Genomic DNA, 16,418 nt, shown 5'->3' on the forward strand with positions numbered 1-16,418 from the left:
TACATTCCCCACTACTATGAGTAGGCTTTTAGAGCGATCATATAAAAGACACCTTGCATAACGTTAGTGAACAGCGGGTGAATAACCAATCATTTATTGTCCCACTTATGGGACTATAGAGAATGATAAAGCAGCACAAGCTGTGTCAATTGTGCTATAACATAACCGCTTCTCTAAGCCCAAACTGAAAGAAACACAAACCTCTGCTACTTCCATTTAAAAGTAGCTCACGTCTTGTTCACAAACTTCCCATACAATCGTGCAGAGCTAGCTGCCCGAGAAAAGGGCTGCACCAGCCATCACTCGTGCCTTTGATTAAATAGGAGCTTCTTTCAGCCGCCTTTACCAAGGACACCCTGATTGAATAGGCAAAGTTGGCACTATTAAATTTCATGTTGCCGCATCCTTAATATCGTAAGAGGCATCTACTGATAAAACCCCGAGTCTTAATAAGCTATAAATTTAGCATGTCGTCTATATACTCCATGACACAATGCCCCTTTGATCTGAGTAGGGCAGCATTAGCTTGAAAATCTTTGTAAATAGCCTAGGCCTGAAGACAACTCCTAGGTAGAGCCTAAACTTTCCACCACTGGCTTTATTATCAAAACTAGATATATCTGTGCCTCTCGTGTATAGATATGGCAAAGTATGCATCTTCAAGATCTCTGAATCAGCTAAATTGCTCAAAGCCAATCCTCCATCTTAAACTGGGTAATCAAACATATGATCAGACTAGCCAAATCCTAACCTGATTTGGCATGCTCCATGTTTCTGCAATCTTGAGAAATATCAGAGATATACTCCTCGTGTTCTTGGGCAGACTACTTATCCTTTGTGAGACGTCTCTGATTCCACTTGGAGAACCATCGTTTCCTCTATTGGCCGTACAGACGGAATATTTGGCTTCTTGTGGCGCAAGATGACGCATTTATCTATTTAATTATTTATTTCATGCTCCTTGAATACAGGGTAAAACCCGCTGGAATACTGGAACTTTAACCGCCTAGAATGGTACTTCACCCCTACAGCCTTGCAAGTCTTCAACTTGTTACATGTCCTCTCTGAAGAGATACTATGCAGGCTGCACGTTACTGGCCCTGTAAAAATGACCAATTTGGGAATGATCTCATGCCTTATAGCATTTTGCGAAGGCAATAGCCCCAACTGTGTATTACAGAGAAGTGATCATGCAATTTTCTGCAGTTCCGAGAGTTGAGACCCATCTACTGACTTGCAAAAGCCCGTAATGACTCCAGAGCGGTTCGGACTTGACGACATAATTCTTTGCCTACATATCATCACTGGGACATCCCAACTGATGAAATTGATGTATGGAAACATCCAAAAGTCTGGCAGTTATCTGGACTGGCATATTTCCCGGATACTTTTAGCCAGATCTTCCACCAGTGAATTTCCTATCCCCAAAGGGATGGCAAATATGTGACAAGAGCCGGTAGCTCTTTCATATGATTAAAAATGAAGCATATCCCCCATTAGTTTAGGGATTCGATTTCCTTATCGATATCCACATAGTTGGAGTCACCTATGTAAGACTCTCCAACACTCCCTTCTTCTGACCGGTTGCATCGTGGCTTGGTTCGGCAATTTGAGCGCCCTGGAGAGGAAAAGACTACAAAAAGTAGTAAACACTGCCCAGTCCATCATCGGCTCTGAACTTCCTTCCATCGAGGGGAATTATCGCAGTCGCTGCCTCAAAAAGGCTGGCAGTATCATCAAAGACCCACACCATCCTGGCCACACACTCATCTCCCTGCTACCTTCAGATAGAAGGTACAGGAGCCTGAAGACTGCAACAACCAGGTTCAGGAATAGCTACTTCCCCACAGCCATCAGGCTATTAAACCTGGCTCGGACAAAACTCTGATTATTAATAACCACTTTCTGTTATTTGCACTTTACCAGTTTATTTATTCATGTGTGTATATATTTATATCATGGTATATGGACACATTTATCTGCTTTGTAGTAAATGCCTACTATTTTCTGTGTGCTTAAGCAAAGCAAGAATTTCATTGTCCTATACAGGGACACATGACAATAAACTCACTTGAACTTGAACTTGAGATATAGTAACGCAACCCTGAACCAGGCGTTTCTCCCACAGGCATCTGACTGACACAGCCTGTACATGTCTCCTGAGCTAGGAGCACATTTCCTTTTTTTCCATTTTATTTATTTATTCATCCATTTATTTTTTCATTATATATTTGTTTGTTTATTTATTTATTTGTTTTACTTACTGGACAGGTTGTGCCTGCTAGTGACTCCGAGTCCTTCCTCCCTTCTGGAGTCTCAACGGAGTTTCTTAGGGGAGGAAATAGAATGCAACCCTAAACCAGGTGTTGCCTCCTCAGGCCTCTGGCTGACTCGCTTTCAGAGCACCAATCTGTACAGGCATTGCCCGTCAGATGCTCCGAACAGCCGCCTGCTCCAGTGGAGCCCCATTCTGCCACGGCAGCCGCTGTCCCGATCGAGCTGGCTGCTGAGCCTCCGTGGCGTTTGCGATATTTATAGCCATCAGCTCCTTACAGAGTCGCTATCTGGCCCGCACCATCAGCCGCTATTTATAGCCGTCAGCTCCTGCTGAGCCTCCACAGCTTTTTATCCCACAAGCTCCACAGAGCCTCCACGGTGGCAGCTGCACAAGCTGTGCCAGCTTCTCCGGGCCCACTGCCCCTATTTTCAGAGCAGCGTCCCGTTCCTGAAAGAAACATTTTCTCATACCTGTCGGAGCAGTTTTGAACTGCTCTGATTCTCGCGCCATGCGTCAACGTATTGACGCGCATGCGAGCTAGCGGGCTGTTCACATAGTCACTCACGTGACTTCGAAATAAAATTCCCTGTTTTCTCTCTCCTGCCTTTCTTAAAAAGTGGGATAACATTAGCTACTCTCCAATCCACAGGAACTGATCCTGAATCTATAGAACATTAGAAAATGATCACCAATGCATCCACGATTTCTAGAGCCACTTCCTTAAGTACTCTAGGATGCAGAACATCAGGCCCTGGGGATTTATCAGCCTTCACTCCCATGAATAAATTCACGTATTTCAGTCTTCAAGGGTCCAACCTTGGTCTTAACTAATTTTTTCCTCTTCACATACCTAAAGAAGCTTTTAATATCCTCCTTTATATTCTTGGCAAGCTTACCTTCATACCTCATCTTTTCTCCCGTATTGCCTTTATAGTTATCTTCTGTTGCTCTTTAAACATTACCCAATCCTCTTGCTTCCCACTCATCTTTGCTTCATTGTACTTCTCGTTTATTTTTATACTGTCCGTGACATCCCTTGTCAGCCACGGTCGGCCCTTACTCCCCTTGGAATCTTCATTCCTCTTTGGAATGAACTGATCCTGCACCTTCTGTATTATTCCAAGAAATACCTGCCATTGTTGTTCCACTGTCATCCCTACAAGGGTATTTTTCCAGTCAACTTTGGCCAGCTCCTCCCTCATGGCGCCATAGTCCCCTTTGTTCAACTGTAACACTGACACCTACGATTCACCCTTCTCCCTCTCCAATTGTAGATTAAACCCGACCATATTATGGTCACTACCTCCTAATGGCTCCTTAACCTTAAGTTCCCTTATCAAATCCGGTTCATTACACAACACTAAATCCAGAATTTCCTTCTCCCTTGTAGTCTCCAATACAAGCTGCTCTAAGAATCCATCCCGGAGGCACTCTATAAACTCCCTTTCTTGGGGTCTAGTAACAACCAGATTTTCCCAGTCTACTTTGCATGTTGAAATCTCCCATAACGACCACAGCATTACCTTTACGACATGCCAATTTTAAGTCTTGATTCAACTTGCACCCTATGTCCAGGCTATAGTTTGGGGGGCCTGTAGATAAGTCCCATTAGGGTCTTTTTACCCTTACAATTCCTTATTTTCTATCCATACTGACTCCACATCTCCTGTTTCAATGTCACCCCTTGCAAGGGACTGAATTAAATTCCTCACAAACAGCTATTCCACCCCATCTGCCCACCAGTGTGTCTTTTTGATAGGAGGTATACCCTTGAATATTCAGTTCCTAGCCCTGGCCCTCATGCAGCCATGTCTCTGTAATTCCCACAACATTATACTTGCCAATTTCTAACTAAGCGTCAAGCTCGTCCCACTTTATTTCTTATACTTTGCGCATTTATATACAGCAATTTGATGTCGGCATTCACCTCCCCTCTCGCACTGCTCGCAATTGGCCCTGACATTACTCTCTTTTCCCTTTTCGAACTTTCCTTCCTATTAATTCGGGAGCCTTTTGCAACTTTGCAACCTGTACTCGCTTCCCCTTTAACTCCCTCTTTGTACTACCAATTTTTGTCAATCCCTCCCCCCACTATTCAGTTTAAACTCACACGTGTAGCCCTAGCAAAACCGTCTGCCAGAATGTCGGACCCCTCCAGTTAAGGTGTAATTGTACAGATCACCCCTAGCCCAGAAGAGATCCCAGTGGTCTATAAATCCTTGCTCCCTGCACCAGCCTCTCAGCCACACATTCAGATTCTCTATCTCCCTACACCTGCCCTCACTAGCATGAGGTACTGGAAGCAATCCAGAGATAACCACCCTAAAAGTCCTTCTTTTCAATCTTCTTCCAAACTCTATAAACTCACATTGCAGAACCTCCTTCTTCTTCTTCCCGATGTCGTTTGTGCCCACATGCACAACTACTGCCGGCTGTTCACCTTTGCTCTCGAGGATGTTCTGAATTTGGTTTGTGACATCCTCAACCCTGGCACCAGGGAGGCAACAGACCATCCTTGCGTCTCGTCAGCCGCCACAGAATCTCCAGTCCGCCCCTCGGACAATGGAGTCACCCACCACTATGGCTCTGCCCGACGTTGGTCTGGCCGGTCGAGTCCCATCTCTAGGATTGGAGCCACCGATGAATCCGCCACTCGGACTGGAAGCTTCATCTCCCCCCGACAGCTCCCAAGAGGGCATACCTGTTGTCATTAGGCACAGCCACCTGGGTCTCCTGCACTCCATGGTTACCACCCTATCTCTCAGTCACACACATTGGTACTTCCTGCATCCTGGGCGTGACGACCTCACTGCAGGTCCTGTCCTGGAAACTCTCATTATCCTGGATGGCCCTGAGGTCATCCAGTGGCTTCTCCAGTGCCCCAACACGGCTCTTCAGGAGCTGAACCTGGACCACTTGCCACCGTTGTAGCAGCCAGAGGCACCATCTCCCTGGTCTCCCACATTCTGCAAGCATCACACTGAATCATCTTACCCGTCATGTGTTCACCGCATCCAGTCCTCTCCAGCTTTTTCCATATTCTCCTCAGCCTCCTCGCTGAAGATTCTCGAGCCAAAGACTCGTATTTTTCTTACAAGGCACTTCCCTCGACAAGGCGCCCCCCGACAGCAAACCGTGCTTATATTAACATAAATTGCACAATTTGCCACTTAACCAATTAACCACATACGAATTGAATTCCTCAGCTAATCACCGAACTCCCTCCTGCCGCTCAGCGGGACATCTGTGGAGAGAAGGAACAGGAAACCTTACTTGAGACTGGGGGCTCAGTCTGAAGAAGGGTCTCGACCTGGAACGTCACCTATCCTATTTCTCCAGCGGTGCTGCCCGACCCTCTGGGTTACTCCAGCATTTTGTGTCTATCTTTAATTGTTTTAATTATTTAAAAATTATATTTACCTCTATTTTAAAACGAGAGCGAAACGTGTCAGCGACAGACAGCCAGGCAGAAGCTTTGCTTTCCCCTGACAATGTTGTAGGGTGGACGTTTGTATCTGCATTTATTAAAATGTGAATAGAAACATCGAAAATAGGTGCAGGAGTAGGCCATTCAGCCCTTCGAGTCAGCACCACCATTCAATATGATCATGGCTGATCATCCAATATCCGTACCCCGACCTGCATTCTTCCCACTCATGTCCCTTGATTCCGTTAGCCCTGAGAGCTATATCTAACTATTTTGAATACATCAATAGTGTGAGCATTAATACATTTTATTGCCCTTTCACAGCCTTTAAAACATTTTTTTGTCTACCTTTTAGGTTCCTATGTCTGGGCACGAAATAGTCATTGCTTCGGACACAATAGACAGTATGCCGTTATTTAGTTACTCTGGATTGTTATCTGTGTCAGCTACGTTGGTGAGGAACTGGGCTGTCATATTCCTTGGAGCAGAAGATGGACGATTGATTAAGGTAAAAAAAACTATATCTGGCCATAAAGCCCTTCTTAAAGTTGCTCACTACTCTTTTTAGATGGACGTGCACTTTGTTTTCAAAAATGCTTTCACTTATCTGCTGTTCTGACGAGGATCAGTTTGAATAATTTCAGATCAAATGTGTACATGTTACTTAGAATTAATGAGCTGATCTCAGGTGTCGGATGTGCAGATATGCATTGCCCAGCTGGGTTACTGTTGTCAGTGGAGTAGTGTCTGCTGGCAGATGCTGGTTTGCACCGAAGATAGATACAAAAAGCTGGAGTAACTCAGTGGGACAGACAACATCTCTGGAGAAAAGGAATAGGTAACATTTCGGGTCGGGACCTTTCTTCAGACCAGGGGGAAGAGAAATGAGAGACATAGAAGGGACATAGAACAAACGAATGAAAGATATGCATAAAGCAACGATGATCAAGGAAAAGTGAAGCCAACAAGGATCCATTGTTGGCTGTGGGCTAGGTGATAATGAGTTATAGACAGTGAAACTCAACAAGATGACAGTGAAACAAGTATGACAACTGGGAGGGACGGACGGGGAAAGGATGCAAGGGTTCCTTTCTTTCGACTATCTACTGGAAATAGGCCGATCCCTGGAGTTTATAGTCTGCAGTTTTTGCCCCATTAATGAATAGTCCACGGGGAAAGTTTATTGGAGTTATCATATCAGCACGTCATGTTCCTGGAAAAACTGTTGGATTTGATGATACGGTACAGAGAGAGGCCAACAATGATGCTGGCTGCTGAAGCCACCTTGTCAGATGTGCAGAAAAGCTTCTTTAGTATAAATTGATTTAGACTTCAGGGATGCAGCGCAGAAACAGGCCCTTCGTTCCACCGAGACTGTCATGGGGAGAACCTACAAACTCCGTACAGACAGCTCCCGTAGTTAGGATTGAACCCGGGTCTCTGGTGCTGTGAGGCAGCAACTCAGCTGTTGCGCCACCGTGCCACCATGCTGTGTTAGTATTTGTGATTTCTCACTAATGTTAACAAAGTAACTGAGAAGGCAGCGATTCTTTGCCACCGTCTTTCCTAGCACATGGAACCTTCCTCCTAACAAGGTTCTACCGCTGCACCAACCGTGCCGCCCACTGCTTTCTGGTATAATGCACCCCAGCTCTGTCCCACACCTGCCTTTTGCCAGTTTCCTGGTTTATTTGGATTTGGCCTGACTTGGCACTGGATCAGCTGACTGATCGCTGGAAGGACTCAGCGGGTCAAGCAGCATTTGTCTCGGCAAAAAGCTATAAATCGACATTTTGAGTTGAGACCCTGGATTAGGGCTAGGCTTGGCACTGGTCCTGAGTACAGAGAGCAGACCTTCTGTGGTGCAATCCACCAGAGGTATCTTACTGATATAACCATTGTAGTAGATGGCGGTTCACAGGTCGATGGCTGAGAATCCAGTCCTATTGCACAATGCCGACCAGTGTTACAGAGGGTTGTAAGTTTGCCACACTTTACAGACTCAAGCACATAGAAACATAGAAAATAGGTGCAGGAGTAGGCCATTTGGGCCTTCAAGTCTACACCGACATTCAATATGATCATGGCTGATCATCCAACTCAGTATCCTGTACCTGCCTTCTCTCCATATCCCCTGATCCCTTTAGCCACAAGGGCCCCATCTAACTCCCTCTTAAATATAGCCAATGAACTGGCCTCAACTACCTTCTGTGGCAGAGAATTCTGGAGATTCACCAATCTATGTGTGAAAATTGTGTTTCTCATCTCAGTCCTAAAAGACTTTCCCCTTATCCTTAAACTGTGACCCCTTGTTCTGGACTTCCATCGGGAACAAACACATGATCCAAGATGAACTATGATATCAGTTTAGTTTAGTTTAGTTTAGAGATAGTCAAGTTGAGTCAAAAGAGTTTATTGTCATGTCCCAGATAGGAAAATGAAATTCTTGCTTGCTGCAGCACAACAGAATATTGTAGACATAAATACAGAACAGATCAGTGTGTCCATATACCATAGAATAGAAAGATTAAACGAGAACTTACCGTTTGAAGTTTGATCTTTATTTTATGAGAAGTTGGAGTGAGAGACGTGAAGAACCCGCCAGCCCGCATACGCGCCAATCTTCAAAGCAACTGTATGAAATCACAGACCACTTGCACCAAATTAAACTATAGAAAGATTAATAGTCAGATTAAACGTGAACTTACAAGTTTGAAGTTTGATCTTTATTTTATAAGGAGTTACGGTGAGCGATTACGTGAAGAAGACCGCCAGTCCGCATGTGTGTCAATCTTCAAAGCAGTGGTGTGAAAACAGTAGTTGAAGTGAAATAGTAAGATTAAAGAAGACTAGAAATACCGGATGACCTTAATGATACGAGGGTTGGTAGCGGAGGGCACGTAATCACTCATCGTAACTCCTCATAAAATAAAGATCAAACTTCAAACTGGTAAGTTCTCATTTAATCTTACTATTTTACTTCGGCGTCATGTGAGTGATTCCGTGAAGATTTCAAAGCTCTGTAATTTCATGCCGTGAGACCTAGTCCACACAACCACAACTGCTTCATTGGCAGATAAGGGAAAGATTCATAATGAATAAATAATAATAATAGTAACCCCTCTCCGGGAGGAAACTATACAACCAAACCTAAAATAGAGTTGGCAAATATCCCCGGTCTGGCAATGGGTTATTATAAAATGTTTGGAAAGTTTGTTCGTTTGATCATCCTGCAGCCACTAGGATGTGGTCCAGCGGAACGTACACAACCCTTGCTGCTGATGTTGTAACAGCCCTGGTGGAGTGAGATTTGAAAATATCAGAATCTACTCCTGTATAAGCCAAACCCCGTTTTAACCACCTGGAGATGGTCCGAACTGATACCTTCTTATAAAGTTTTTTGTAACTAACAATCATTGCTAGATCAGAGCTTCTAAGGCTCTTGGTGTCCTTGACGTATTGTTGTATATGCGTGACCTCACATAACCGATGGTCCTGGGGTATGCCATGAAAACTAGTTAGAGACCTGACGCCCCCTGGTCTGCTTAACTAGATCATAAACATAAAATATTATACTATTTGCAGATGTAACCATCCTGTCCAATCGCAATTATGTAGTGACTGATCCCGTTGTGCTGAGACCAGCGCCATGAGAATAACTACCTTATGAGAACCAGACCAAAGCTAAGGATATAACTGGAGCCCACTGGTGACGTAGTGTTAACGCAACGGCAATATCCCTTACTGCCCTGTACTTGTCCTGGGAGAACTTGTGTTAAAGATATCCTTTATAAACTCAATATCAGAGGGTGAAATCCGACAGAGCGGGTCCCGTTCGCTGCAGCAAATATGATGGGAAGGCACGTTGGGCACAGTTAAAGGCCCTATAACTCAATTTATTGTCAAAGACCCATTTGAAAATGAACTCCAAGATGTCAGTAATCTGTACCGTATTAAATGTAACATTAACATTTAAACAAAACACTTCCCATCTCCTGAAGAGGAAATGTACTGCTTTTTTGGTGCTCTCCCTGCACTCTGCAGTGAGCACATACATGGATCGATCTGACAACCCGAGCCATAGGAGCAGTCTACTCAGAATCTGCAAGTCAATAAACTGGTTTTATCATGCAGAGGCTGGTTTCCCGAGCCACAGGCTGAACCAGCAACGCTTTACGTTTAGAATTACCGTATAAGGTTGTATTATAATTCCCGCCAAATGCGAGAACCATGGCTGCATAGGCCAGTCAGACAGAACGAAAACCTAAAGTGGGACCTTGCTGACTTTATTGCAAGACCCGACTGGGTGAGGCAAAATGGAGGAAGAAATAAATTCATAAAATACTTTGTGATCCAACAGCCATTCTGTGATGTCATTGATTGTACACGATGATACACCAGTGCCAAACGAGATTAGATAAATTATTACTTGATACTTTGACTTGATTGTACCCATGTGACTAACATATGCCACTACCATAGTGTATCAACTTGATGTTGAGCATGCAAATTATGCATATTTGCTCAATAACCCTTTAACCCATAGAATTCACCTAGTGTCTATAGATAGTTGATACCAATAACTGAAGAATTGGTAACTCATGCAAATCTCCTCCATCTCCGAACTAAAGATGACATTCGTAATTTTCCACCTAAGAGCACTTAGCACCAGTAATATAACTGAAATTTTACTGACCAAACTACTGGAGCAATGCTGAATACTGTTCGTCCATCATTGTGACTTTGGTAGCTTCATCTGGTAATAGCATAGGTCTGTCATAATGACCTACATGACACTTGAGAGGTTGCTACTTTGCACGATGTAAGTTCCCCCACTTGCACAGCTGAATCACAGCTACTATATTGCCCATTACACTTGATGAATAGAAGGCTGCTTTATCACAACAAGGTTGTCACAGGCTTCTATTAACTCCAATCTCTTGCTCCAGGGCAGAGTCGAAGACTAATTACTAGTTAAAGGTAAATCCCAATGAACAACAAATCTATTTGGTATCAACTTAAATTTAACTGGATGGATGAGGAACCCCAATTTCTCAAATATAGTTTGAGGCTGAAACAGTTGATCTTTAGCAAAATACAGTGTTAGAATATCATCCAGACAAGACCTAACCAGTGTTTTTTGAACTCTGAGCAGCCCAAGCACTGATTTTAGTAATTTGGTAAATAACCTGGGAGCTGAAGTTAGCCCATTTTGCAATGCTTTAACTGTTATCATTGCCCCATCCAGATAAATTTCAAATGTCTCCAGTGATCCCTGTGAATGTTATCTTAGAGATCGATGCATGCCATAAAGATCCTATGAAAATCAGTTGTTAGTCAGTAACGAAGTTTCCTATTCAGAAATGTTTATACTGCACATGCAAATTAAACGACATTCTCCATCTTTCACAATGGACAGGCCACGACGGCCATGATTCCGTGCCTGCCTCGAAAGACAAATTTGGCCCGATTTCCGAGCCTGTCTTGAAAGACAATCCTGGCCATAATACTGAGCCTACCTCGAAAGACAACTCTGGCCATAATTCTGAGCTTGCCTCGAAAGACAACTCTAACCATAATACTGAGCCTGCCTCGAAAGACACCTCTGGCCATATTTCTGAGCCTGTCTTGACAGGTAATCCTGGCCAAAATGCTGAACCTGCCTCATAAGACAATTCTGGCCCCAATTCCAAGCCTGCTTGGAATCCTTGTATTGTGCAGTTTTACATGGTTAGATGCCGATAAGAAGATGGCAATGCCTTAACCTTTTGTGTGTTGTAAGGCCACTAGAGACCCTTCCACCCTTATCAAGAGGAGTACTTACCTTCTCTCCTTTCACACAACACATAAACTAATCAAATATTATCATTAGTACAAAAACAAGTGTAAATATTACCAACTTGTAAGTGGTCCACTTACCCCATGTTTCGGAAGTGCCAGCCCCACATACCTGCATGGTTACCTTGGTTGTAGAGTAGGACTGGTAGGGTGCGTGGAACCTCTGCTCAGCTTTCACGCTGCCACCGGCTTCAGTGAACCGCTTACTGCCAATGGAGGTGTGGGGTGTGTTGTCGCTGAAACGATGAAGCTTTTGCTCGTCGTTGGCACCTTAATTGGTCCGACAGCTTTGCTTCCTCATCCAGGTTTTACCTGTTAAATAGGTCTTACCTGAAGAGAAGACTTGGCGGCTGGCCTCTAATATCCCCCTGATAGCGCTGTTCACTGCCGGCACTTATAGCGTGAGGGGAACACTGGCCCCTTCCGGGTATTCTGCCAATGGCTGGTACTCTTCTGGCAGCAACACCTTCGTTTGTGAGGATTTCCTTGAAGCCATACGCATGTGCTCCAGTCTGTTCCAGGGACATACTTTAGAATTTGAAGTCAGTTACACACTGACCACTCGCACTCCGCTCCACAAAGAGGGAGATTTGTAGGCAGCCCTGAAGCGCTGATATGGCCCCTCCTACGGACATATACCAGGATGGAACATCACATTTGTGGGATAAACGCCCGGGGCGCTATCCATGCTCCATTTTTCCCAGCAGACACTTCTGATTTACCTTCGTGCCTCGTGGTATGCTCTCTGCAATACCTTCGAACTCACGAGTCAGAAATGACCCCGAATGCTCCCCTCCTCAGAGAGAGAGACATACTGCAGCCCTGTAACAGGTGCCGCTGCCGCGGGCTCCCGAGGAGACCCGGGTTGATAGCTCCCTCCTTTGGAGCATATCATTGTGGAGCAACCTCTCCATCAGGTGCTCCATGTGGGTTTAGGCGCCCGAAGACGCTACCCATTGAAGGAGGGGAACCCTCCTGGCCTGACTCCCCGAGTCCACAGGCCTGACTGAGTTATTGTTGGTTTTACCCCATGTCCTGGGGACCACAGCGGTCTGGGAGCCTCTGACCGCACTGTCAGCGACTCTGGTGGTGATACCGCTTTCCTCCTGGATTTACTCCCTCCACGGGAACAACAGCTGTCTGGGAGCCGCTGACCACATTGTCAGCGACTGGGGTAACGAATCCGCCGGCCGCCGGTTACCCGCGCTTCCGCGGTCCGGACCGGAGTATCCGCACATCCCATAACCGGTTTCCCCGCGGCCCGTCCAGACTTCGTCCAGCAGGAAACCTCTATAAGAAGAGGTTCCTGCAAGAAAAAACAGAACCTGGCAAGAAATACAAAACTTACCTGCAGGTTTAAACTTACCGCTGGCAGGAGCGACGCGTCTGCCACTCAGTCGCTGCGCCATGTATCAGACGTAATGACACGCATGCGGACTGGCGGGCTTCTTCACGGAATCACTCACGTGACTCCTAAGTAAAATAACGTTTGACTTACCGAATGATCTTTATGAGATTCAGGGTTGGGAGTGGAGGGCACGTAATCTCTCACGCCAACTTCTCATAAAATAAATATCAAACTTCAAACGGTAAGTTCTCGTTTAATCTTTCTATTTTATATCAAAGTCTCGTGAGAGACTGTGTGAAGCCTTCGAAGCTCTGGTTTCATGCAGTAATCCAATCTGAATGTGAAAACACTAAACAGATAAACCATAAATGGTAGAAAAGGCATAGGCCATTAACAACATGATGTTAACTTTACATACGTGTACATCACCCTTAATTGGACCACAGTCCCAATTGCCTTTGGGTTAGACAATAGCTCATGCAACACAGTTCAGAACTCTATCTGCACCCGTCCAGACATGTTCAACAAAATTTTATAACTTCTGAAAGTGCACTTATTTGAGCCTCCTGCTGTTGCAAGAGAATGATCAAAAGGGAATATCCATTCTATTGGTTGCTGACGAGCCAGCCACCCTGGAAGACTAGAAATGATTTGTATTCACTCCTGCTTTCAGCTGCTTACACTCTATCCATCTTGAAATAGTTTGCACCAACAATCTCTAGTGAAACTATTATATAACAATGAAGAAACTTTTCTTTCATCTCACAGGTTCTTAGTAACCTCAGTATGCCTTTTTACATAATAAACACACACCCCAATCTCCGATCTGGTGGGTATGCTGTCAACTGCAACTTGTACCCAACCGTAGGTAGACAAAAATGCTGGAGAAACGCAACGGGTGAGGCAGCGTCTATGAAGCAAAGGAAATAGGCATTGTTTCCGGCAGAAACCTTTCTTCAGACTGATGTAGGGTGGGGGGTGGGAAGAAGAAAGGAAGAGGAGGAGCCAGAGGGCTGAGGGACAACTGAGAAGGGGAGGAGATAATAAGGGCTACCGGAAATTGGAGAAGTCAATGTTCATGCCGCTGGGGTATAAACTGCCCAAACAAAATATGAGGTGCTGCTCCTCCAATTTGCAGTGGTGCTAACTTTGGTGGAGGCCCAGGACTGAAAGATCGGATTCGGAATGGGAGGGGGAGTTGAAGTGCTGTGCCACCGGGAGATCAGGTACGTGATTGCGGACAGAGCAGAGGTGTTCGGCAAAACGATCATCAAGCCTACGCTTGGTCTCACCGATGTAGATCAGCTGACACCTGGAGCAGCGGATGCAATAGATGAGGTTGGAGGAGGTGCAGGTGAACCTCTGTCACACCTGGAACGACTGCCTACTTTGTACCCAACCGTGCCTGTTTTGCTTTATGAGTTCATTCACATAAAATGCTACCCTCTTATTAGATATGACCGAGAGATCCAGACGGAGATTTTCGAAGACTGCTCTTCGTGCTGAAATCAGTCATAAGCATGACTAACTTAAGAGTAACTGCTCCAACGTTTGGGATACAGCTGATGATAATTTGCATAAACATTTATACTGATTACACAATCCACACTACTTTGTTTCTAGGCTTTAGAGTGTTCATATAAAATACACCTTCCATAACCTTAGTCAACAGTGGGTGAGAGCCAATCAATTATTGTCCCACTTATAGTACTAGATACAACAACAAAGCAGTACAAGCAGTGTTAATTACGCTATAACATAGTCGCTTCTCTTAAACCCAAACTGAAAGAAAACCACAAACCTCTGCTACTTCTGTTTAAAAGTAGCTCGCGTGTGTCTCTTCACAAAACTTTCGATACACCCATGCAGTGATAGATGCACGAGAAATATGTTGAACTAGCCACTGCTCGCGTCTTTGAGCAAATATAGGATATTTTCTTCAGCTGATTTATTTACAATGGAAGCCATGGTTTAGTAGGCCAATTTGGCACTACTGTAATTCATGTTGCCTCATCTTGAATTATCTTAGGAGGCATCTACTGATAAATACCCTGTCGTATCTGTGGGGGTCCGATACATATCTGCAGAGTTTATGACAAAACCTAAATATGTAATAGATAATGCCGGCTCCAGTATGGATTTTCCTGAATAACAAACCCTAGATATTTTAGGAATGCCTTGGATGCTGAAACAGCTAACTCTGTGACACCTGATCTCTACCCTATAATAAGCATGTCCTCCATAAACTCCATGACAAAATGCCCTTTAGATCTGAGTAGGGCAGCATTGACTTTAGAATCTTTGTAAATAGCCTAGGGCTGGTCAACCCCTTAGGTAGAGCCTAATATTTTCACAACTGGCCTTGCCAGATAAACCTCAGATATATTCTGTGACTCTCGTGTGCCTTTGAGATCGATTGAGGCCGTAAAGCTATTCCTGTATGTACTCAGCCATTTTGCTGAGTGAAAATTATCCATCTTAAAATGGTTATTCCAAGCACATGTTTGGACTAGCCAAATCCTAGAATGATTTGGCACCCTCCAATTTTCTTCAACCTTGAAGTTATTAGAAATATACCCCTCTTGTTCATGTGCTGACTGCTCATCCTTTTGTGAAATTTCTGTTTCAACTTGGATAGCCATAGTTTCCTCTTTAGACCGTATGTATGGAATTCTAGGCTTCTCTTACCGGGGAGGAAATTGATCAGCCAGAAACTGAATCTATAACTGTTTATGATTTGTAAAATGGAAAGATCGGAGGTTATCTGTCCCCACCTGTTATTGAACCGTCTCAACCTATCTCTGACTTGAATATCGTCAGCACATCTCATGCGACTGATAGAATAATATTCGCATATCTCAACGGCCAATGAGTGACCTCATTGTCGCTTTGCTGTCTATGACGAGACAGACGGTGGCTGTAGATGATCAAGGCAGTTTCTAAGAAAGCACTTGCTATAAAAACCACCAAGGCTGCCAATAAAATAATAGACAAAAGGTGATTATCACCCCCCGCCACCAATATCCGGCAACCCCTGAGACTGACACCACCAAAAAATGGCCTTAGGCGGATGATCATTAGAGTCAATTGACCCAAGACTTTGCTCTGTCCCCTTGGCTCAGGCACCGTGGCCAGCTGGGGAACTATACTGAGAATGTGGAATGCGCTGCCTCCATGGTATGCGCTGAAAACCTGCGAATAAAATGCCCTCAGGCTTGGTTTTAAGTGTGTAGGCCTAGTGCTCCAACCAGCCCCAGTGTTGTGGTATCTGCTACTAGTTTGGTAATGATGATATGCATGCTGGTAAATGGAGGTTTAGCCACAAAGGGTGTCTTTACCACACCCACCGCAGCCTTGAATTCTTCTTGCAAGTCTTTTACTTGCTAGCCCAAGTCTTCTCCAAAGAGATACTTGCAGACTGCACACACTAGCCTTGCACAAAATTAGCATATATTGGGTTGATCTCAGGCGTATACCATCCTAGCACAATTGAGTTTAAACTGTGTATTACACAAAAGTGCCAAGGC

General features: G+C 44.6%; 1 protein-coding gene and 1 non-coding gene across 2 annotated transcripts in view; one reads left to right on the plus strand and one right to left on the minus strand.

The window, feature by feature from the left end:
- LOC129703097 (plexin-D1-like) overlaps positions 1-16,418 on the plus strand; it is a 95,698-nt gene that overhangs the window by 15,807 nt on the left and 63,473 nt on the right. Inside the window, exon 2 of the mRNA XM_055645295.1 lies at positions 6,061-6,213. Coding sequence (XP_055501270.1) covers positions 6,061-6,213 — 153 coding nt within the window. The remainder of the gene's footprint in view (positions 1-6,060; positions 6,214-16,418) is intronic.
- Positions 11,425-11,551, minus strand: LOC129703133 (U6atac minor spliceosomal RNA). The gene has a single exon (XR_008724516.1). It is a non-coding gene; the product is annotated as a U6atac minor spliceosomal RNA (small nuclear RNA).

Source organism: Leucoraja erinacea, chromosome 13 (genome assembly GCF_028641065.1).
Source record: "Leucoraja erinacea ecotype New England chromosome 13, Leri_hhj_1, whole genome shotgun sequence".
Lineage (NCBI taxonomy): Eukaryota > Metazoa > Chordata > Chondrichthyes > Rajiformes > Rajidae > Leucoraja > Leucoraja erinaceus.